The sequence below is a fragment of the Harpia harpyja genome, chromosome 23 (assembly GCF_026419915.1).
Source record: "Harpia harpyja isolate bHarHar1 chromosome 23, bHarHar1 primary haplotype, whole genome shotgun sequence".
NCBI classification, from domain to species: Eukaryota; Metazoa; Chordata; class Aves; order Accipitriformes; family Accipitridae; genus Harpia; species Harpia harpyja.
The window spans coordinates 10,155,135-10,181,126 of NC_068962.1; the positions used below are offsets into that span (position 1 = coordinate 10,155,135).

Below are 25,992 nucleotides of genomic sequence, written 5' to 3' on the forward strand. Positions count from 1 at the left end.
CTTGAAGAAATTTCTAGATGCAGCAACTGTACAATTGTACTATAGTTATAGCACGGTTATTATTTTACCTAAAAATTTCAGAGTTAGTTGAAGGTTTCTTTTAATTTCTCCCCTAATATTTTTATTTCCCTTTGTGAATGACAAAATTCTTATTTCTGATGACAGATATTTCCTTCTATACTTCTATAATACTTCTATAATTTACTGTAATGCCGCTGTAATTTATTTACCTTCAAACACTGAACTGAGCAAATGCCAAGTTGGAGTGAAATTTCACTTTTGCTTGTTACCTTGTGTTCTTATCCTCGCAATTTTTATTTCACTAAATGATGCCAGAATTTTCTCCTGTTTACAACTCAATGGCCTGCTTTTGAAGCCAGCCAAAAATGTGGGTTGTTTCAGAAAACATGTTAAAATAATGCATGAAAACTTAAAAAATCATATAGGAAGACTGAATCTTAACAGGCCACTTACATTTGTTGTCTTTTCTGTGTTTAAAATATCTTGGAGAAACAACATGCAAAGTTTTTGTTAGTCTGAATTTGCTTTCTTGAGTAACATAATTCCTCTTCCAGCTGTGCAGTGTAGGAGTTACATTTTCAGCTACAGTAGCTGTTTGTGAGTATTCAGTTACTTAAGAGGAAATACACTTTCTCCCCCGTGAAACACAAAATGGAAATATCTTCGTTTAAAACTTTTTCCCCTCTTCATTCCGAGTTAACCACCTTTCTCCTTAATTAAGGATCAGGATTAACGTCTACTGAGGTCAACAGAAAGACTTCATTCAGTGGCAGTTTTAACACTGTTTCACTGGCAGGGACCCCCACTCACTGAGAATCAACAGTGGCATTTATTTTTAAAGAAAGAATTTCTGTTGTCGTATTTAATATTCAGATGCTCTTAAACACTTGGGCTGATGCAGTCTGGAAATCAGTTAATGATGATGCTGTTATGCCATTCTTTGGAAGACGGGTGTCCGTCCTCCTAATCACAAGCTACTGGGGGAAAGGTATTGCCTGGGTCTGGCTGGGATGGAGCTAACATCACAGCAACCCACGCAGTGCTGCGCGTTGGATTTGTGACTACAACAGTGCTGGTAACACACCAATGTTTCAGCTGTTGCCATACAGGGATTGCACAGCATCAAGGCCTTCTCTGTTTCTCCCTCTGCCCCCCAGGGAGCAGGCTGGGGCTGCACAAGAAGTGCGGGGGGACACGGCCAGGACAGCTGACCCGAATGGACCACAGGGATACTCCATGCCGTATAACATCATGCTCAGCAATAAAACTGGGGGGGGGAGGTCTTTCCAACGTAGCCATTCCTTTTATTTCAAAAGTATAATCTTAATTACTTCCTCCAAATGATACTTCCTTTAACAGATGAAACACATTATCATCTATCTCACACTTTTTCTTTTCTTGACAATTTAGTAGCCATGATTTTATGTGTGATATTTTATGTAATTTTAAAATAAACCAGAATTTCTTCTTTCAGGAGTTTGACCTTCTGAACAGTAAGCTGTCTGGCTCTACATTTAGCAAAAGATTTGGGGGTATCTGCATTAGCACTTACTTTAGATCAAGAGTATACTTCTGAAGTGAATTTTCTGGTTTTCCCTACCTCTCATGCCTTGGTTCACACTGTGGAATAGGATCAGAGCTCAAAAAAAGGGTTATTTTCAAACTAAATTAAACTGGAAGGTGTGCTTCTGGATGTGCTCCAAGTGCTAATGGGCATACATCCCACAGAATTAGATAAAATCTAATCCAACTACAACTCCAGAAAAAGAGTACAGTGCAGATGTTAGGTCCTCAGCACCAGCTCTCCAAATCCCATCCTACAAGGGCACGGTACTTGCCAGTGCAGGCATAGGCAGTAAGTAGCTCTTTACAGCCCTGATGGCCATTGAGCTTTCAGCAGTTTTTCTCAGGATAAATGGAAATGTCTTTTTGTTTTCTGCAGTATTAAAGCTGCTAGGACCTCTGCATAACAGGGTAGCCCCGGATTGTGTTGACTTTTTAGTGACTTTGCTGTCAGTTCTCTGGTGAAGATATGTTCTACCCACACATCCAGTACCAAAGAGGACCTCATTCAGCTATGGGTAAAGAAAGGGCAATACATTTGTGATGTGGATTGAGGATGAACAGATCTATCCTGCATTTTAATATGTATACACAGTCTGATGAGACTGATTCTTACACCCTTCTGCTTTCTAAGAAATAACTTTCTCTACAGAATAGAGGTGGAAGAGAATCAGATCTTTGGTTCGTATCCTGTGAATTCAGAGCTTCCTACCTTTTGGTGACACCATAAATTTCTTCTATAATAACCTGAAGAACAGCTCGATAAAACAATGATTCTGTAGGCAGCTGCAAAAAATTTTACAACAGCAAGGATTTAAAATTGGCATTGAAATTAAGATCAGAGTAACAAAAACAGTACTGGCTTCCTTAACTACTTATTGGCTTGTATTCTTTACAATCAGTCATAACAGGTTTAAGAGGACAATTTACTAATGTTCTTGCATCCAGTTAAAATTACGTTTTTGGGTCAGATTCTAACATAACCATGAATGAAAGAAAAAAAAAGAAACCCAAACTCTGAAATAAAAGTTCAAAGGTTGGCAGAGGGAAAAAGAACAGAGGAAAAACATACTGATCACAACCCAAATTCTACTACGCAAAATAAATACAGCAATTTACCTAAGCTGTTTTAAAGACAAAAGGAGGAATTCCCTAGCTGAATCTTCATATACTGTAGTCTGAACCACGCTCATAAAAACAGAATACACTGAAAACTTTGTATCTTTGTATATGAAAGATCTGTTTGCATAAAAATAGTTAATGCTTGCCAATTAAAAATTCACGGCAAAATGCATTTACAGTAAAAGACTGCTGGGGTCAGTGGGCTTACATATGGGAAGAAGAGGTGTCTCAGGCAGTATTTGCACAATTGGTGTCCACCATCCCCAAAAGGATAACTTGCACAACAATAATTCAAAGTATTCACCGGGAAAAAATATACAGGGATTAAAAATTAGAATGATGATGTTTCTAACAGGTTCAAGCTTTTGTCATAACAATTTCTATTTTTACATCAGTTGATAAAACACTGGGATAGAGTGATCCAAACCAGGGATATCAGAAGGACATTCGTACTGAATTTATGTATTAGCTGAAAGATCGTGAAAGAAGTTAGGAAAGGTAGTTTAATGCCTTAGATTTTAAGCTGTGCTTTTTTTTCCAAACTCTTAATTGTCAAAAGAAAACAGATTCACTAAGTACAATCACAGTAATAAAAATGTGATTTCATGATGACACATGCTATCTATCAGGATTTGATATAGTGTGTGCTAGTATTTTAGATCCCAGAAATGTAGAAGTTCAATAAAAGGTCATGGATTAAGAGCATTCAAGTTGGAAAACCACATTTTATCTTAGAATGGCTAAAATAAACAACATAACTTACCATTTGGCCAACTGCAACTCGCTCCAAAGCCTTTAAGAGGGAAGGAATTAAATTGCTGATATGTTTATTCTTTATCAGAACATTTTATAAACACATTGTATAAAAGTCAGAGAAGATGATATTTTAAAAGATTAATGGTGTGACATAACATGAGCTCGCACACTTTAAAGTGTTAATACCTTTAGGGACTCATAATCAGCTCACTCCTGTTATTTTGGTTTATTTACAGGAGAAGCAATGATAACCAGCTGTATGGAAATAGATGCATGCAAAATTTGTTTGTTTTTCTTAGTGTTGTAAAAGAATTTCAGAGGATTACTTTTTGTGAAAGTTCTAAAAAGAAATGTATTTTTCTTGAGTCTGTTCCTACCGAAATGCAAATAAATCACTTTGCATATTCAACTATTGTAAAGTAAATGTTAGTTCAATGTACAATGCCTTTAAATACTTTTAGTCCCTAGTATTCAGATAAACTGAACTTCCACATGTAAAGTTAAATAAAATAAAAACTTCAGAGGAACTGCAGTTTAAAATGTTGTGCACTATCTTTCACTAGATTCTTCATACCATAAATCCTGATGTAGGTGTGAGAGTACTTGATTTTTATGACCACAGTGACAAAGACAATTAATTAAAAGCATGGAATATTTTTCCACAGTTGAAAAGATACTGTGCCTATAAAAATTTCAACCGAGTATTAAAGATAGTAGTAGAAATGAAGATAAAAATTCAATAAATTATCTGACACAACAACAAATTAGATAGCAAACCAAAAATGCCTCACCACTTATGGGTCATCGTCACCTTTAGTCCCCAGACTCCACTACAGTCAACAGGACTGCTTGTCTCTGAATCACCCACTTCTCCTTCTCTTAAGTTTTAGAACTGATCTTGTATTTCAGACTGTTCTTCAAACACGGTCCAAGCAGTTGCAGTTCCTCTGTTTCATGGCTTTGCCCAACTTTCAGGTTTGACTTTTGCTGTATAAGCTATAGCTCTCATACCAGCATAGATCTGCTGCTGCTTAGAAGATGGATGTGGGTTCTAACATGTACTGTAAGGGTCTGAAACTGAAACTCTCATCCAGAACCTTTGGTCCTTGGCACTTTAACCACTTTGAATGACATCTACTAATGAACGTCAGTAATAATGCTGAGTGTCATTGCTCAGTAAATTCAGTTTCCCCTAGCCAGCCACTCCCCCTAGGAAGCTGCACTGCACTGTCTCCCTTGTACCTCCAAGAAGGCAAGGAAAATCCTAGTAATGAAAAATGCATAGAGGGAATTACAAACATAATAACAGTAGAAGTATCTAGTGACACAGGAGAACTCTGCCTTTCATGAATGTTTAAACAAAAAGTTTTTAACTGCCAAATTTCTGTGATTTCTGTGAAATCTAAAATAGATATATATGGCATGATCAGTACTGTCTCTTGGGCGTCATTTGCTTACAAAATTTATCTTCCTACCATTGTTGAAAAACAGCCCAAACTTTTCCTTTCCAAAAGAAATGGAATGGGAAAGGAAATAGCTAATGTGTCAGCTGAGGAGGAATTGGTATTGTATGACACTGACAAGAAAAAGAGAAAAGGCAAATCCCTTTTAGAAAGCACTTTTTGTGGTAAGTTTTACAGCACCATCTCTAAAAGGAACAATTTTTTTCTTGCACCTTGCCAAGGGTAACACATTTAAACCTTACGAATACTAAACAACTGTCCTTCTATACCTTCTCTTGATAGCATTTAATTATCATGTTAGTTCAAGTTTACACAACCTTGATACGTTAGCCTATACTGAGTCTTTAGTCTACACTGTTCTCCGTAATGGAGGTACAGAGCTAGCAGCAGAAGCTAGCCAGAACCTGATGCAATTCATCTTGACATCAGAAATTAAAAATTAATACAGGAAAGGAATAGCAGTCTTCCAACTGAAACAGTGGTTGAAATTTTCAGTACATATCTGTTTTTTCAAATTAGACAACAGTTCACCATCCTGTCTTGATGAGGTTAGGTCTTTAAAAGCACTTTGTCTCTTGGTGCAATGTTAAAAAGATGTTTCCAGTCTCTTAAGCCACATGGATTTTACAGCTTTTCTAGTTTTTGGAATAGACAGGTTTGTTTAGGTTTTAAACAGTCAGAACATTCAATATTATGAATCACGAAGGCGTTGGGGGAGTTACTGATTGCAATCCTTCTACAATTACCTTGTTCCCGCCTAAGTCCTTGGCCAGTAACTATTACCCTGCGGGGTTACCTTGTTTAGGTTTCAACAAAGGTTTGGCCTTTCTGTCCACTCTTAAAATACATTTCTGTCAATACTCATTTTTTCATGCCTTCAGCAAGTATAAAATATATAAAGCTGGAAGGTCAATACTATTTTTTTAAGATACAATTCATCATGCTTACAACATTAATGATGTTATTTTGTAGAGTCTTGGATTAAAGTCATGGCTCTAGGATTAGAAGCCAAAAACAATGAATCCTATAACATCTGGATAAAGCTCTCTGTAGGAAAAAGAAAAGAAGGGGAATCATACCAAGCATGCTGACATTCTAGCATTGCGACCACAGCACCAGCCCTCGTCCTTCAAGTACTGACACATGGGAAATCCCCACACTTCCTCTGGGCATTCTGCAAAATGGAGAAAAAAAAAAATAGGCACAGCTTTCATGGGCTATTTTTCTCTTACTTACAGAATGCACAATGTATTGAGCAGGATGAACAGTAGTAAATGGTAGCGGAAACACTTAACTCTACTAGCCCAGTACCAAAAACCATGCTAGTGTTATAAAAAAACTATTTTCCCCATAACAGATGTTTTCAGTTTATGCTGAATTTCTGATCATTTCACATTTTCCAAAACTCTTTTAAGTGAGTGTCTTTTACGAAAATCCGCTGAAAAAAAGTTCCAAGGGACAAGACAAGAGTTTGCAAGTACTCATGGCAGCCCATGCCATGCCATGAGTCACAAGATCTAAGACGGCAGTCGTTCAATGTAGCAGGACTTCAGTATCGCTTCTCATTGGGTTCTTCTTCCATCATAAACATCTTTTAAACATCACACAGAACGATGTGTATTTGTTTATTTCAGTTCTGAAGGCCCACGCTTTGCTGCGAGGCAGAATGTTTGTTTTCCAGAAAAGAGCAGCTGCAAAGGCTCTTGCTGTTTCTTCAAAACATCAAGAAGCATTTGCATCACAATCTGTGCTCAGTTTGTTTCAGTATCATTTATATTTTGAATAACAACACAATTCTTAATGTTTAACACTAATGCAAATGTGGGAAAACTAAAGTACGGGCATTACTTTATAGATGTTCATAATACCTAGTTTTAAATGTGGACAAACTCTACATTGTTTGAATTTTCATTAGCACGTTTGTCAGCTGATTTTTTGGAATGCTGAATAAGAATTACTACTTTCTTTAAAAAAAACCCCAAATTGGCTAGAATCCTGGCTTTTTAGCATAGAAAGATGACTTGGGCATATTTAAAGATAAATCATGTAACGGGGTTAAAAAAAGGGCAGCAGAAATGTGACTCTTCAAATTTACCAACAGTTTGAGATACACACATGTAAGTAGAATTCATTTCATAAAAGTTAAGCAAAGAAAAAGGGAAATAGGAAACTATAAAGGATACCACCCTCCTCTGCACAGCGAAAGCCCTCAGTTTTCTAGCAGTAGTCCCCAGCCTTTGCTGATCTCTACAGAGTAACAGCAAGCAGGTAATCTTCTGCAGGCAACCTCACAGTTTGCTCTTCTTTTAACCCTGAGAAATGTCAGAGTCAGAGGCTCTTAGGGCATGAATACTGGTTTGAGGACCACGATTTAAGAACAGGATTTTAATTCTGGATAATTAGCAGAAGGAGAAAGAAAATTCCTTTAGATATAAAGATGAAATTTGACAAAACAGACTGCAACTGGTTTCAGCACTAGGAATGTACTAAGAATTTTTAAGTGCCTCATGACAAGCTATAAAACATTAATTAACTTCAAGTCCAATTATTGAGTACATGGAATAAAACTGAGTATTTCTACCGCCGGGATGGTAATAAGAACTTATTAAATACATTATTTGCAAAGGAAACAATGACTACCATGGTTCCTATTGTAAGATTCACACTAATAAGTCCTTCTAATATATATGTTTAAATATTTCGAAATAAAAATTTGCAAACTGAGTTAGAAAGATGAAATAATTGATCTTTTCAAGTAATCCCTTCTAATTTACACCCTGTCCTCTAGGCAAACTAATCATCCATGCAAGTTAAAGTTGCTGCCCGCTGAGCTGCAAACTCAATATTAGTGCACTGTACTCATGCATAATTCTGAAGAATTTATGACACCTTTGAAAAAGATAATCAGGCAAAGCACCATCTTCATTTAAATTATTGGAACTGTAAAGTAGGAGGAAAAGAGAGGGAAACTAATGCTCTAACTGAAAATATTTTGTGTATATCCAAAGTTGACCACATATCTACAATACTGCTTTGAGTTCTATTTATTTTTCCATATCCAATCCACTCTCAAGCACTCTGATTAAAAAAAAAAATTGTAGGATGAATATATTGCTATAAAGTTCATATATTTATCAGCTACATTTTAAAAATCTGGAAATTCTTTTAATACCTGCAACTATTTTCAGATATACTTAGTATTATATAGCTCACTAATTACCATATTGCGCTTCCATCTGACCACACAGCAGCTGTTCTAAACTGTATGAATCTCCAAAAACGTTCAAGCAACATTTTAAGTATGGGTATTCTATGGGAGATTCCACAGCAAACAGCTGAAGTGTTCAATAGCGCATGAAGCAATCATGTTATTATAATTCAGGATAGAGGAGCCAATCAGACAGAATTCTTTCCAAGAAAAGTTAACAAAATCGGGAATTCTAGATAATCATTTGATGAGCTGAACCAAAGCTATTCTATAATCCTAGAACCTATTAATTAAATAGCTATGACTTTACCTCTAAGCTGACCTCTTAAAAAGACTAAATCATGCATTTAATAAAAAGAATTGCTGCAAATATTGCATGAAAAAAATAACTGGGGGAAAAAAAAGGGTAATTCTGTTATGTTCTAGAACAAAATCTATAAACCAAACTATAATTTTAATGTTAATCACTTACAGAGGATGAGAACATAGGAAACGTGATAGAGTTAAAGCAGCATCATGAACAACATGAAAAGTTGTATCCTAGTTCAGCTTTGTAGAACAGGATGGTTCTTTGGAAATGCACACAGATAAAATACTGATTAAGGTAGCTTGAAGATACTTGCTGTAATTGTTCACTGTCCCCATAAATCGAATACATCTGGCAGAAGTCAGAAAACATTCTCATCAAAATCACCCCGTCACACACAGCAGGGTAAGACAAAGTGTAGATTACACAGAAACATCTAATGCTGAATAAAACAGAAAAGAACAATTCCACCCATTAGCCAAGGAACAAATTCCTATTATTTCCCTCTGACTGAGTTTAGTAACATTCGTATTTTCATGGAAGAGTTGTTTAAATGTATATATTTAAACAAACTAATCCTGTCCTTACCATTGTTTTTTGATAGTAAAGAACATTTTTCTGGTAGCCAATATCTCCTCTCCTAGAAAAGGATTTCAATAGGAACTTTCCAAATTTTCACTAACTTTTTCCATTACAATTTTTTCATCTCATTTGAAAAAAAGAGGAAATTAATGGATCTTAAAACATAGGTGGGAGAATCCTTTTAAATATTCACATACTTTAAGCAATCCTTCAATGGATTTACTAACTCTTCTGTGACCACATAGATGTCTCATGACTAACCCTTCAGCAGCTCATTTCTCACACTCCTCTAACAGGCAGACATGTTATACGTTTTGAAGAGAATATACTATATGGAGAAGCTGTCTTCGGTTTATTACATACTTGGAAACCTGTGGAAGAGATTAACACTTTGGGAAACAGGTGCAAATACATCCAGATGCCAGCCAGAACAGAAAAATATTCCCAGAATTTTTCACTCAATGCTGCCTAGCAAAGGAGAATACAAAGCCTAAGGTCTATATTGGTAAAACATTTTAAATTTAAATAAATGTAAAGTCTCATACTTTAACATCAGCTGAACAAGACTGTATTTTCTATAAAGTATGTCAGATTACCTTTCCACTTCTTCTAGGAACCCAATACTACTACTGCTTTTTAATATTTTGTCAGAACAAAGTTCTTATGTCTTAACTTAGTCCTGGAAGTCATATAGAATCATAGAATCAGAGAATCATAGAATCATTTCGGTTGGAAAAGACCTTCAAGATCATCAAGTCCAACCATTAACCATGCCCCCTAAACCATGCCCTGGAGTACCCTGTCCACTCGCTTTTTGAATACCTCCAGGGATGGTGAATCAACCACTTCCCTGGGCAGCCCATTCCAATGTTTGACAACCCTCTCAGTAAAAAAATTCTTCCTAATATCTAACCTAAATCTCCCTTGCCTCAACTTGAGGCCATTTCCTCTTGTCCTGTCTCCAGACACCTGACAGAAGAGACCAACACCCACCTCACTACAACCCCCTTTCAGGTAGTTGTAGAGAGCGATAAGGTCTCCCCTCAGCCTCCTCTTATTTCCTGTTTATTTTTTATTATTTAGATCATTTTGTAAGACCCTCAGTAAATTGCTCTTAAGTTCTGTAGAGGAATTGGACTGCTATTTTGTGTCATTTTTGTAATACTGCAATAGTAGCGGCATATACCATTTGGTACAGCTGTATTATTTTGAACTTTTTTTGTAAAGGATTTTCTCCCTTTCTATTCAGCTTCCAAATGAAAAAAAAAGGCAATACAAATGGACAGCTGGTACACTGAAAACATTATACTGAGAAGTAAAAAAGTATAAATCACAACAAATACATTATATGTTTATAATTAGGTCAGCTACAACTTCCCTCATCATGATTTAATTCTGTCTGGATACAGAGAAAAGCTTCAAGTGAGCCTGATTGTGGTTACCATCCTATTCACAGATACATTAAGACTCTTACTGGCTCAGTAGTGTTTCAAAGAATTTTTTTAAAAGAGTTGTTTAACTAACGAAACAATTAAGTGTAGCTAGGAAGCAGGATTTCCAAAATATAGAAAACACTCATTTTTCTATTTATGTTTCTGTTTCTGGTAGTTATGGAAAAAATATCTGGCAGCAGAAGTAAGATGAAAGGATTTTACTAGCTACTCCTTCTGTATGTGCACAAAGGTTTCCAAGGAAGATCAAGAGAATGGGACAAGCTTCTCCACTATCTTTAATATTAGGCCTTCCATAGTTCTTCATCTGTAAGCAAGATAGTACAATTTCTAGTGTGTTAACATTTAAAATTTACTTTGCACAGCTTTACGGCACTATATAGTTTTTAAGAAACAAAGGACCAACAGGTTTTATTGTTACTAGACAAATGAGCTTAACTAGGGCTCCATGTAGTCTTGCAGTCTTGTTTATTGTCCTTTGCTAACATGTCATGAAAACGTATTTGCATTTACACTTCCCATGGTTTTACTTTCTTGCAATTCCCAACTGTTCTGAACTGCAGTTTCCAATATACCAACTAATTTGTTATGTTTCCTGCTTTACCTTCTGGAAGAGAGAGTTTTATTAAGATAATGTATGGAATGCTATTTGTTAAACTCATCCTGGCAGAAACAGTCCAAATTTTGTCACGAAACAATGCCTATCCCAATGGTTAATGGTTAATTTATGGAAAAAAAAAATATATTCAGGGCTTTGTTTCACTTTTGTGGTATGGTATAGATGATTATAATGTCTGTTTTGAAATTCTTCATCTGCTCTTTAAAAACGAAGTGACACAAATAAGTTATGAAAAATGGCAAAGTACTATAAAATAGAGGATTCTGATTTTTTTGAAATGTACTTTATCTTTCTATTCTATTTTAAGTTTTTAATATTTTCTAGTATATACATAATGACAACAGAAGAGATTTATTTTCTAGTAATGAAGTGCATCAGATCGTAAATAGCATGTGGCAAAGAGAAGGCAGAAATATCCTTTTAGTGCACAGGCTGAAGTTCCCATTCTACTTACTGTATTTTGTTTAAGAAATCATATTCTCCTTAAAAAAAAAAAATTGCATATTTCATTTGTAAACTTTACCTTTAATTAGGCAATTTTTATTGAAATGTTGTGAAACACTACTATCCTGAATTTTTCAGCATGAGAACATAACTTCAAGAGAAAGACAGCTTATTCTAATTTAGTACTTATGCTGACAGTACACCCACAGCTAGTGCTGTATGAAACCACTCACACAGTAGTTTTTAGTGACAGATATCTTAAACTTCCTTTAAAAATTACCATTAATACTGAAACCAGTTTCTGTATTGAACTTCACCTATCATTTTTTTTTGTTTAATACAGAAATGTACTAATGATTTGAAATGATAATATTAAATTGTTAATATGAAGAATTTGAAATGTATTTCAAAATGGTTTAAGCATTATCAGTAGTTCCTAACAATACCATCCAGTGAGTTATCATTGCAGTATAATCTTGTCAGTTCTAAATACTTAAATATAGCTTTGTCTCTTACCACTTAAAAACTGCATTGGATAAAAACACCTACATCTACATTTATTTGTGAAGTGGGATCAATATCAGCCCACGTAAAATATTGCATGTAAGAATGTAATCAGTTAATGTAGAAGTATTCCTAAGAGAACTTTAATTCCTTATTATATTTTCTTATCTTTTTTTATTACATTAAACCAGTCACATCTCCTACTCATTTGCTATTATTTTGATATTAATATCTTTCAGCTGATTCCTTCCTGATGTTTTAGTGCCTCGTCTTTGCCCATCCTCACAGCCTCTACCCCCAGTTTCCAAATTCCACTACAGTTATAAAGTATAATTCCCTAATTTGCCTTTCTACTGCAGTGTATGATTTAGGTATTTATGATGGTAATCCCCACTGATTCAGTGAGCTGTTTTTCAAAGGCTTTATTGATATTTTTTTCATTTTCTCAATTTCAAAGCATGAGAAACCTGGAGTTCAGACACTTATTAATTAACTTCAGTTGCATTTTTGTACTGTACATTATTCACATCCAGTGCACTTGAGTGTCTATGATCTCCTTCTGTGATCACAAAAGAAAAAGGAAAACAAAGATGAGAATAAAAGAAATGCAAGACTATGCAAAGGCTCCATTTTGAACCACTCCTGGGCACCTAGAGAATACTCAAGGCAAAAATAAAAGGAGTGCCAATTGTACAGAAAAAGCACAACTGACTGAAGATCAGACACAGCTGTCAGTGTGAGGTAATTGTGCAAGGACTGCCAAGCACATTGAAAAATCTCTGTATTAATCATATACCTGTTGGCCAACAATGCTTTGGGATTCTCGCCAAAGTCAAACAGATAAGGGCAACATGACATGGCACCTAAAACCTGTGTACATGGCTGAATCTGCAAGGCTGGTACTAAGATCTGCTCTTCAGCTATTTAATTCAAAGAGCAATACCTGAGAGATAACAACCATAGGAATCATGTCCTTGCTTGGGTAGTTCCTGACATACTGATGGTCAGATAAAAAAAAGCTATAACTATTCCCTTTCCCCTTGTTCCTAATTATCCTCTGTCCCACCATTCCTGTTTTAGTATTTGAAGTTGTTAGAAAAATCAATGTGTCCTTAAGAGTGTACGGTAAATGGCCAAATTGCATCTTTACCTATATAAAAAGCTGTGATCTAAAAAGCCTTGGCAGGATCTCCTTCTGTCTAACTAGAGCCTTCCTTCTTCCAAGGAATATAGCCAGCATTCCTAGAAGTGTAAAGCTAAAGAAAAAAAAAGAAAGAAAGCAGGGCACATTTGAGAACTGTAAATGGCATTATAAATTTAAATTAATTTCCCTTCTTCTCTTCAATTTTTTGATCTCAGTTTCATCATAGAACCACATAATTTTTAGGTTGGAAAAGACCTTTAAAATCATTGAGTCCAACCTTAAACCTAACACTGCCAAGTCCACAGCTAAACCATGTCCCTAAGGGCCACATCTACATGTCTTTTAAATACCTCCAGGGGTGGTGACTCAACCACTTCCCTGGGCAGCCTGTTCCAACACTTGACAACCCTTTTGGTGAAGAAATTTTTCCTAATATCCAATCTAAACCTCCCCTGCTGCAACTTGAGGCCATTTCCCCTTGTTCTATGGCTTGTTACTTGGGAGAAGAGACCGACCCGCACCTCACTCCAACCCCCTTTCAGGTGGTTGCAGAGAGCTATAAGGTCTCCCCTCAGCCTCCTTTTCTCCAGGCTAAACAACCCCAGGTCCCTCAGCCGCTCATCATAAGACTTGTGCTCCAGGCCCCTCACCAGCTTCGTTGCCCTTCTCTGGACACGCTCCAGCACCTCCGTGTCTTTCTTGTCATGAGGGGCCCAAAACTGAACACATATTTGAGGTGCAGCGTCACCAGTGCCGAGTACAGGGGGACGATCGCTTCCCTGCTCCTGCTGGCCCCACTAGTTCTTTTTGTTCTCCTTTTTTTAACTAATCAGATTCTTTCAAAATATTTTTATTAAAATGTTTTTTATAGAGAAAGGGATTTTTCTATCTATCACTCTGAAGACAATAACATGTGATTAATAATAGAAACACATTACTGAAAACTAAAAGGAAACCTTGCAGGGCAACACCAAGCGAAAGACGGATGAATGGTTCCTGACAGTTTTACGTCAGCCCTGGCATTTCAGCAGGGGCCACAGCAAGGCAGGGAGGGAGCCCCATCCTTCTGGACTTGTTACTGCTCGGAAGGCCCTGGATGACTTACAGTCAAGCAAATCAGAGAAGCGGAGTGAGGATGGAGACGACAAGCTCAGGCTCAGAAGTAGCTCAGTGACGAAGAAGCCTGGTCTCCCCGGAGAAAACAGAGTTCCTTCTAGTACTACCAACAAACCCAGGAACTGCCATAAAAGTTGAGGTTAGTAGCTGTGACAGGAAATTAAAATAAATTCATTGCTGACGCTGTATTAAAATATTGCTTTTTAGACCTGTTACCTACTTCTAGGAACTTAGCACTAGTCATATTAAAAATCAACAACAGAAACATGGAACTCCAATGCAAACACCCAGTGAATAAGATTTGATTTGCACATCGGCCTTTGATTTGGACATGTATATAGTGCATTAAATACTATGCCATTTCCAATTCTATGATTCAAGAGACAATAGTAATTTTCCAAATGCAGAAACCAAAACATTTACTAGTAAAAAGAACATTATATTCTGGTACGTCAATTGTAACTACAATATTAAAAATTTTACATTTTTGCAAAGTGCTAATTACAACTGTATTAACTGGAAAGAAAAATTACCCCTAATTTTTAAGTTAAATTACCTGGAAAAAAACTCATCTTTACTGGTAAACATGGTAAATGTATAAATTCTCTTTAGTGCAAAAATAAAATGGAGTTATAGGATACAAAATCCATAAACTGCCCTAAAAATGTATATGCTAAAGGAAGAGTATTTTTATGTAAACTCTTTATACTGTGATCAAATATTTTTCTCAATTTTGTTATGTATAAAAACTTATTTTCCTAGACTGGACAAAGGAATATCCTGCAGTTGCTTTTAATAAACTCCAGACAAAAGGGAGATGAATTTCAACACCGGCAAAGGCTGTTTTATACACTAGACTTGTCTACTTCTTTCACTGAGAGAAAACTCCCACTGAAGCCAATTACCACCTTTTCATACTACTGGACATCTCTCATAGCACTCAGTTAGCAAGGCGTGACACAAATTTAAAAAACTAAAAGAATTTATATTCTAAATCAGACAAATCCCATTTGCAAAGTAGGAGAAAGAGGTATAATATATGCATAGACACAATATGTAGCTATCCTTATATATCTTTTAATATAACCAGTAACATTAACGGAACTATATTTTATACCTCCTACTTCTAATTCTCCTCATCCCAGTCATCATTAGCTGTCAAATTTATGTAATATCTCAGTGGAAATAGGTCTTCTGTAACAACCATGAGATATGCCTATGTAAGAACTGCAGGAGTGGATATAACATTATTATAATACATCAGAAGTCTTCTGCACGACAAACCCTGTAACATCCAAGTTGGAATTAACACTCAGAGGTCACACTGTACATTATTCTCACCAAGGCCCTGAAATTGTAATACTCGGTACAGAATATTATGCTTAAAAGGAACCCTGCTGAAGTCATTCAAATACTACAAATTGTGTAGCCTACTTATATGCTGTAGACTGCTGGATTAGAACATGTTCAATTGTATATTTATGTTGATATTATGCTACAGAGATGTGTAAAAAGGCAATATCCTAAGAATTATAAAAATCAATCATCGTCACTGAAACTGTGGAAGATACATTAAATTACTTCCCAGAAACTATATTTCAAGATGGGAAGAAGTTTTCTGAAGTTCTGTATTTGAAAATGGCCTTTGCTTTCAAAATAAAGCTTCTTCTGTCTTATTTCAGTTTGAAAGATCTTTTCTATTTGTTCTCCCTTGTCAAATACGACAATGTTTATTTGCCTAGTTTGGTATAAAATGCACAATGCAGGAGATTTTATGTTGAAACAAACCATTTTTTTTCTGTTTCAAAAAAGGTCAATAGACAATTATTTGATACTTTATTTTTTCAAAAACTATTATTATGTTCTGGCAGATGTTACTGAAATAAGTGGTATATTGAACATGGGTAGTTCATCATTTTCATGATATTTTGTTTCCAGAGAATTCATGTTAGAGTCCTTAATAACTGCTGGAGAAACAGGCATTAGTTCACATACCATAAGCTCTCTGCTCTTGACAAACAAAGGCTGTCACTACGCACAGAAGTCAGGTAAGGAATTACCCTATTCAGACCAGCAGAAAATATACAGCGACATTGTGCCTCAACAGTGTTATAAATACTACCAACCAAACAGGAGATTAATCTTGCTTACCAAGGATTTATAGCTTTAGTAATTCTTCTGCTGTCAGTATAATTAGTCTTTTTGCACTTGATCTCAATAATAGTCATTATAAAAAAAGTGAAGTTTTTTTTCTTCTCAGCTATGTAATTTTTATTATGTTCTAAATATTCTGACTCTATTTCAGAGCATGAAATTGTTAGGGTATTATTCTGAATCTCCTTGAGAGAGCACAAACTATTTAACTGTGTTCTGCACAGTGACAGAAGAAAAAAGGTTATTAACAGAGAACTTTCTTAGTTCAGTAGTGTAATTGGCACAGGCAAACAACATTTTTCTTTCAATGGTTATAAAAGTAAAAAATAATTCTCTATGTTCTTTGATAATAATTTGAAAAGACCTCAACTGTTCTTTAACTTTAATCTCAAATCTCTTCGACCTTTTGCAGATATCTGAGTGTCTACAGAATTTCTTATAAATAGATAGTACTTATAGGACTATCATTGTGATAAAGCTATAAAGGACTGCTCAAAGAAACAAAGCATGGAAGAAAAGCTAAATACAGTTCTTAAGCCACAGTCCCGCTTCATAGAAGGAACTCATCAGATGAAATATCTAAAATTGAAGGATCCCTCGAAGAAGTTAGAGAAAAACAGAAGTTGTAAACAGCAAAAAATTGCCAAGGCCATATGGCATTCATCCGGAAACTAAAAACAGGTTGAAATTGCCAAACTGCAGTGTGCAACTTCTTGATTAAAACTCTTTGGTTCTAAAGATCTGAAAAGCAGGTAATGTAATATTAATGCTTATGAAGAGCTCAAGGGAAGGTCCAGGGAGCTTCCAAACAGGAAGCCTCACATTTATATGGAGAGAAAGTATTTTAAAGAATAGAGTCATTGGATATATGAGGAAATATAACATATTTGGGAACAGTCAAAGTGACTTTCTTAAAGGGATGTCATATCTCACAAACATATTGGAATTGTTTTTGAAGGCTTCAAGTAACACTTAGACAAGAACGATAAGAGTGGGTTTCCAAATGGCATTCAACAAGACCATTACAGAAACTATCAAAACACAGAACAAGATAAAAAGTATTCCTATGGGTAAGTAATTGACAGAAACAAAGGATGGGAATAAAATACCATTTTTCACAGAGGACAGAGATCACCAGCAGAGGCCTAAGGAGACTTGTGCTGGAACAGGTTGTTCATCAAATTCACAAATGATCTGAAAAAGTTAATGAAGAGTAGGACAAAGTTTGCTGATGATCCTAAGCATAATAAAAATCAGAGCCATTTCTAATAAAAATTAGAGATGAAATGGCATATAAAATTCAATGTAGATGAAAGTGATTCAAATTGGGAAAAATATTAACCTTAAATATACAATGAATGGCTATGAACTGAGAGCTGACAGTTTGATAATAAGATCAGTCCAGTACTAAGAAAAGGAAAAAAATACATCAAGAATTATTACGGAAAAAAAAACCCAGAAAACACTATTATGCTACTATATAAATCCATTCTGCACTTGAATTTGAATTCTGTGTTTGGATTTGTTTTTCTCACCTCAGATAACAAGTAATACCACTCAAAAAGGTGGAGAGAAGAGAAACAGGATTGTCATAAGTAAGGAACATTTTAATAACAGGAGCAAGTAATAAAAAAAATCAAAGCTGTAAAACTCTAAAGGAGATATAAAGGATAAAAGGAGAATGAAAAATCTGCAAAATCATGAATGGGATGGAGAAAATAGATAGGGACAGATGTGTACTGGCTTTTACACCCAAAACTAAGGGGTATAAAAAACCTCCATGCAGTTAGCAGCTCTCAAACAATTAAAAGGAAATGCTTCTTCATACACCATGCAGTTGATTCGTTACTGTAGCATGCTATAGATGCTAAAAGTTTACATATGTTCAAAAGTAACCTTAAGGATTCAAGGAATGAAAATCCATCAAGGGTTATTTAATGCAAATATACCACTTTGGTCCAAGATGTTCATGAGCCAAAACATGCTGGAAGCAACAAGAGTATCTGGGGGAAGTATTGCTATTTACTCCCTATGATTTTATACTCTTCTCTATATGTCTGCTATTGGTCTCTATGGAAGACAAGATACTGGAATAGAGGAACCTTTGATGGTAACAGATTGCACGACTTCCATGTCTCTGTTATGGGTACTGAAGCCAGGCCGTATGTTTATTTTGTATCTTCATTCTACTTTGTTATCAAAATATTATTTTATATAAAAATGAATTAGTCTTCTTTCATATACTGATGCTGCATCTGTCAAAAAAAAAGGCCTGGGAATGTGACATAAGTAATACAGACATTAAAACTATATTCTCAGGTCTACCACAGTAGCAGACAGTGTGAAGGCAAGCTAATTATTAACATATGAAATTGTACTTTGATAGTAAAGCAAAGAATTACAGACATTCATTACCTGTAGCAGTGGAGACAGAAGTCTGCAAAATTCTCAGCTATTTCAAGTATTTAAGTACCTTGAAAAACTCAGCTAAAGATGTTTCTAATAAAACATCATGAATACAATGGCAGTTTGGTGCTTATTTTAAAGTTGGGACCATCTTGGTGGATTTATGCCAGCTTAAACTAATTGATGACCTGTTTCATAGTGTGTTTTAATCATAAAAATAACATGGAAATTATGTCACTCAACTTTTTCACTCGTCCATTAATATTAATGAAATTACAACAAATCTGTATTCAAAAGTGTTAAGCTTGGATCATAACCAAGGGAAAATTATTTATCTTAAGTGATTCTGAAATCCTAGAGGATTCATATTACAAAGTGATACCAAAATCTTGCATGCACTTTCCAGTACTAGGACAAAGACAGAATAATTATTGAGTAAAGATTATTTAAGATGAATAAGTAATTCCAAATAATGACATAAAATTCTTGATAGCATCTTCTGAGACTGTAGTTAAATGGAATTAAATGTCATTTTTCCTTCCCTTGAGAATTTTCAGTGGAAAGCAATCTTTATTACCCTCATCAAAATCCTTCACACACAGCCTACTTTGTCTGTTTGTATACACTGCCAAAGTCAGTCGAGGCAGTATTGAAACACAAATAACCCAACCTGCTTCAGGTCTTCCATAGCATCTGTCTTCCATGACATCATAGTATCTGAGTCTACTTCTAGGATTCCAAACAGAGAGGAACTACTTAAACTGCCTTCTTCCTTTATGGGAAAGACTAAATCTTCCTTGGCCAAAGACTTCACAGTTCCTTGAGTTTGTATTTTTCCTAAAAATCCCATCACTAAACAGGATTTTTCTGGGGGGAGTGGGGAGCAAAGGGGGAAGAAAAATATTCTTCCACTTCAGGAAATAGAATCAGTTGTCACTGAATAATTTTCAAAACCCAAACCTAGGGTATGCTTTAGTTACTGCGCATTATAGAAACTTTGGCTTTCTCAATTGTAATCTCTTACTGTGTACACACACAATTATAAATGTAAGACAGTTTTAGGTTTTAATATATTTTTGCTACATTTATTCATGAAAAATACATTAATAACTGAAATAGGTAATGCTGTCATTTAACATCTGTAATACTTACCTAGTTAATATTTTTTCAAGTTTCATATTTTTTCAGGATCAATTTTGATAGGAAACATCTGGGTTTTAGTGACTAGTTAGCTCTGTCACAAATTCATGGAAATGTGCCCTGTGCAGCAATATCTAAAGATGCCTTGGAAAGGAAATCAAGCTTTTTGATCTTTTGCTTGGATGTGTTTTTCTGTGTTGCCATGGTATCAGTGATAGCTATTTTAAGACATTGGCTGTGGAATACCTTTGAAAATATACCTAGGCCACACATAAATCATCTGTACTCTAATACTTCTAAACCAGTAACTAATCTTTCCATATTTCAATGGAACAGAGTGATATGAAGCCACTGTTTGTGTAAGGAACCCTTTAGAAAATTCAGTTTTGAAGTTTTTGTCCGCTGAATCCACCTTATTCAAGGCCTTTTTGGTTTTCACAAATCTGATAAAATTCTGTATGTGAACTTTGACTACCCTTTGCATCCTTTTCAGTTCCTTTAATTATGTTCACTAGCTTTTAAAAGTTAGAGCTTAACAAATGCAGTCAAAGTTTGCATTTACATAACTCGAGAGTCCAAGGCTCTTACTCTTCTGCAAAAGGTTTGCTGACTTCTTCCAGAGTGCCTTAACGAGAAGCTGCTCTCCACAGCTCCCAGGCTGGCTCTAGAACTCCTCTGCCCAGCATATATCTTCTTTGTCCTAGAGCAGTGACCTGACACTGGAAATCCTTACAAAAGCTGGAGTTCCCAAGTTGCAGTACTCAAGCTAACCTCAAAAAGGGTTTCTATCAGACAGCTATCATTGAAACTACCTATAGAACTACACCTATGTCTTATTTCAAATCATGACATACTTATTTATAAGTAGCTCCTTAGCAATAGCAATGTTCATGTGCTTTTTTCTGAAAACAGAGGATATCATTTTGAAGAATTTCACTGGTTTCTAGACTGGTACTGATGTGTTTGGTGGTACAGAGGAGGAAAGGAAAAGAATTAGAATACATAAACACATCCTTTTAAGGAAAGTCAAGTCTTTTTGAAAATATCTTAAATTTGCAGTTACTGTCTGTTAAGGGATAATCATAGTCCACCTGGTGCATTGCTCCAGAAATGTATTAGCTGAATGTAAGATAAAACAGCTCCCCCAAATCCTAAGAATAGCTCCTGAACAGAGGCACAGAGTTTGTTTTTAACCTAAAAATCATTAGCAAACTGATTTTTTTCCAGAAAAACTGCCATAATGGTTTGCTATGTAAATAGGTTTATGTAAAAAGTCTCTAATAAATAGTAAAATCCTTACTACTCTGATGTAATTGACTACCCGATGCAGTAACAGTGAAGAAAAACCCCAAAGGAATCAATTATACTAATGGCTAAGTGCATTTTATCCATAGAAGAATCTCTGTATAAACAGCCAATTCTCCTTAGAGAAAGCCAAAGTAAAACCACTTAGAATTTTCCAAGAGCTGTCATAATATTCCTTATTAACTGAAATTTAGTATTTGGTACTGCTTATAACAGCACTGAAATTTAAAGACAGGTGTTAAAAGTCACTGGCTTCAACTTTTTTTAATTGAATTGAAATTTGACATTACACAGCACCTCTTGGTTGTTGTAGTTACTAATAAATCAAAACAAAGGCTTTCATGATCTTAAGAGTTCAAAATTATTCCCAGCATAATTGGAAATGTGGTCCCATGACAAAAATTTCCAGACGAATTTAGCTTATTTATAGACGCGTAGAAGGACACTGTATACTGATTGCAATATTCAAGACTGTGACTACTGGCACCTAATTTCATCAGAAATGCTCCCAAAGTATTCACAGTGGGTCCAATGGCAAACTGAATCAGGCAGTCTTGCAATATCTTTACCCTTTTTAGAATATATGAGGAATGTAAGGCATTATTCCCTGTAGTTAGCTCCTTAGAGACAAACAAACCAAACTTGCGATAACCAAGGTGATTCAATAGCCCGCCAAAAATAGCATAGTAACATTTTGTTGATATTTTGTCAACTCACCACCTCAGACTTATAACCACTACGTTAGGCATCAAAACAGGTAAAATATCTTCCCATGAGTATCAGTTAATTCCAGTTAATAAGAAGTGGAAAAGCAATTTTTCACTGGCCTCAAACAAGATTGATCTTGGTATTAAATAAAACTTAACTGCCAAAAAACATACAGCCCAGCCATCTCAAGTGATGGCAACCATCAGTCCACAGCAGCTTTTCTGTGAGCTGGCACATCTGCTTCAACTAGGCTTATGAGAACAACCATCTGCATTTACATAAAAGAAGCAGCGAAGATGGAGAATGTGCTACTCTGGGGGAAAGAGCTTTGACATGCACTTGCCTTAACCTTGTCCTTAAGGGTGTGCACCTCAAGAAAATAAAAAAGCTTTTAAACTGGGCAAAAAAATAATATAAATATAAAATAGAGCAATGACATTTTTAAAACACATTTGTAAAAACTTTGCAGCCTCAAAGCTACTAAGTCAAGTTAAAATAAGTATAGAATGCTTTATAACAGAGTGTGTCCTCACAGGCAAGCCCTTGCTTACTGGACTGATTTCAAACAAGTAAGTGATTTCCTGTGTGGCAGAAAATTCTGCCCAATACTCTCTGCTTCTCAGGACGATCTTCTATCCATCACCGCAGAGATCTAGCTCTAAGTCTGCATCCTAATACTCAAACTAGTCTCTCCTCATAAGGCTTCCACAGGTCTCTGCAATCTCTGGCTGATGCCTAGATTAGGCAGTAGCTTCCCTGAGCTTGGTATCAGAGCCTGGGCAAGTGAAGGACTACCTACGGTAGAGATTATATTGGCTCAGGGACCACACAGCAAACTGGAAATACACAAGTCACAAGTGCATGCGACCAGGTGTGATGCATTTCAGGAAACTGAGGCAACTGGCTGGTGTCACCCGAAGGCCGCACTTTTATCATCTTTGAAAGGTCACCTCCATCAAGGGAAGTTCCTGATGACAGGAGAAAGGCAAACGTCACACCCATCTTCAGTCTAACCTCAGTTCTCAATAAGCTTATGGAGTAAATTTTCCTGGAAACCATGCCCAGGCCCATGAAGAACAAGGAGATTGAGAATAGCTGGCAGGAATTTACCAGGGACTGACAAACTTTATTGCCGCCTTTGATGCAGTGAACTCCATGAACTCATGCTCCATGAACTAGGGGAGAGCACAGTCAGTTTACCTGGACTTCAGCGAGGCTTTCAGCAAGGTTTCCTTAGTACCTTTATAGACAAATTGGAAAGATATGACTCAAACAGGTGGACTCTAAGGTGGGTAGAAAATTGATAGGACTGTGAAGCTTAACAGTGAAGCCTGCAGGTTAAGGGATGTGATTATTCCCCCTTTTTAGCACTTGTAAGTGTGAGAGTATCTAGAGTGCTTCTTTGGGCTCTCCAGCCCACCACACTGACTTACTGGAATGAGTTCAGTGGTGGCAAGAGGACTACAGGGCTGCAGAGAAGGTCAAGAAGGGATCTAACTGCTGTCTTCAACTACCTAAAGGAAAGGGAACGGAAAAGATTAAGCCAGACTATTCTTGGAAGTACACAATGAAAAGACAATAGATAATGCACAAAAGCTGCAAATTCTGAACAGATATGAGAAAAAAACTTCACACTGAGTGCAAACATTGGAATGGGCTGCTGAATCACTGCCCTTGGAGATATTCAAAACACGGCTGGACAAGGCCCTGAACAACCTGATCTAAGCTGGCCCTGCCTTGCGCCATGATCTGGACCAGATGACCTCCAGAAGCCACCTCCAGCTTCCAAGTTAAATTATTTCATCATGATTCTATGATTTGGACCATTTTGGAAGCAGTACCAATATTCACTTGCCTCAGACAGCTGCAAGAGGAATTAGTTTACTTCTTGTACAAGTGAATTGTTGGATACATACCACCCGATTAGTTACAGAGCCCTCTAGTATCCTCTACAATGCTTTGTCAGTTTGAAATCCATGCATAGGAAGTATACACATAAGCTGTAGTCCTAATTCTTTCCCATTTTCCCTTTTAAGAAATTTTAACTTTTAGATATTGTCGGTCCTTGTGCTCTTATACCTCCACTGTGCATTTAAGAACAAGCCATACAGCAGAAGACTTTTCCAGGGGAATACAACAGCATTATAGATTTTAGAATATGTACCCTCATAGTAATAGTAAAAAAAAAAAATCAAATTTTTTGAGCATCACTGGAACTACTTATGCATTCTTTCCCAGAAAAAGAATACTGTAATTTCCTTTTATTCTGCCCAAAGGTTCTTCTTTGAGAATAATTTTTATGATTCAAGCTGAGAAAAATCAAACAGCTAGAAATTCCAACATGCAATTTGGCTTCATTTCCATACTGCTGTGAAACTGCAGTATCTCTTACCACTGTGCATGTACATCTTTTTGTTTGAACTTAAAATAGGTTATCACATCTGATCCTTTGGTGGTGTCTGAGTAACAATAATTTAGTAAAGCCTTATGCACTGGTCTGGAAAAAGTAATCCTACAGCTAGAACAGGAAGTCATGTCCTCTTTGCAATAATAAGAAACAACCAAATGTTTCAGACACACAAACTTAATGACAAGTGCCTGAAAAGTTTGTCATTTTTTAAAACTCTGATGTAAAAGGAATTGTATGTTTTTACTAATAATCGCATTTCCATAACTTAGAACTTTTGATTGTATTTTCTTTTTCTTTGTTTTTGAGGTGAAGTATTGTGAAATAACTGAAATTAATACACTGCAAAAACTCTTAAAATTGTTGCAGAGCAAGATAAAAACATTAAAAGATCATTAAAGCAACCAAGAGCTAGCATGTGTCATGGTCAGTCTGGAGCCGTGCCTTAGCTGCCTGAGCAGCCAACTGTTAAAGAGCTGCAGCTGGGTTCCACCTGCCTTTCTGTCTGTGAAGTTCCCTGAAAGAGCTGAAATAAACTTCGCCAATCCACCCCTCTCTCAGATTTGATTGATATGATGATCAGGTTCTGGGACTTCAGCAGATGGTCATTTAGACAGCTCAGCTACATACCACTTGTCTCAGGAAAGCCAGCTACTTAACGTTTTTCATTATCCAGAATTTACCTTTCAAGTAAAGATACCAACTTTCTAACAAAAATGAAAAAAACCCCACATTTGAAAGAAAATTTGCCTGTAGGGTGAATCCCCAAATAATCTTCTGGTTGTCTCCCCAGGAAAAACAGCTATATATGTACTGTTCCATAATGTTCTAAACTGGCAATGCCCCAGATGAGTGTTTTTTGGAGTAATAACTTACATTACAAGGACTTAATTCTGCTCATAGTTGTATATGTACAACTCAACATAAATGGATGTTGCATGCAGACAGCCAAGGGCAAAATCTGGTACAAAATATTTCAAAGGGATGAAAACATATTGGACTAAAAAAGCCTCCACATTTTACAAGTGAAGTAATGGAATAAAACCAGCTGTATTCATAACCACATAAAAACATTCTGCATTAATGTCCCTAATTTCAGTAAGCATATTAGGAATATTGGCATAACAGAAAAGCTACAGGGCATCCGGGAGTGAATGACCCACATAATGTAATTAAAACCAGTACTAAATAAGCCACTGGAAAGGAACAAACACAAGGAGGTTATTAATTAAAAGGTATAATACTCTCAATATGCAAACTGGCAGCCACAAGTTAAGCTCAGAAGAATTACCTTCTTGGTTTTCAAACTGTTCTGACAACAGATGGTAGCAGCAGCCTACACTGCAAACTGCTTTGATTTCAGGCTTGGCAGTAAAAATTCGTAGTGTATTTGCAGCAAGATCTCCACATGTATGTAGACCCACCATCATACAGTCCTAAGAAGAAAAAGAAAAAAAAAGCAACAATAAAATATCTCCCTTTTCAACTGAAAGAGCACGAATGACAACAAACTCCAAAACCGAAACATGCTGCAAATGGTTATCGAGCTGTAAGATTTAAATACACAACTCC

General features: G+C 36.0%; 1 protein-coding gene across 9 annotated transcripts in view; it reads right to left on the reverse strand.

Moving 5' to 3' along the window:
• METTL25 (methyltransferase like 25) overlaps window positions 1–25,992 on the reverse strand; it is a 65,187-nt gene that overhangs the window by 16,456 nt on the left and 22,739 nt on the right. For 8 of the 9 annotated variants that reach the window (XR_008233071.1, XM_052774293.1, XM_052774285.1 and 5 more), the window contains 4 exons: window positions 25,712–25,856; window positions 6,005–6,099; window positions 3,470–3,499; window positions 2,297–2,370 (listed from right to left, as the gene is read on the reverse strand). Coding sequence is in view for 8 of the 9 variants with exons in the window: in XM_052774293.1 (XP_052630253.1) it covers window positions 2,297–2,370; window positions 3,470–3,499; window positions 6,005–6,099; window positions 25,712–25,856 (344 nt within the window). In the remaining variant the exon portion in view is untranslated. The remainder of the gene's footprint in view (window positions 1–2,296; window positions 2,371–3,469; window positions 3,500–6,004; window positions 6,100–25,711; window positions 25,857–25,992) is intronic. The other variant, XM_052774286.1, reaches the window with a different exon arrangement.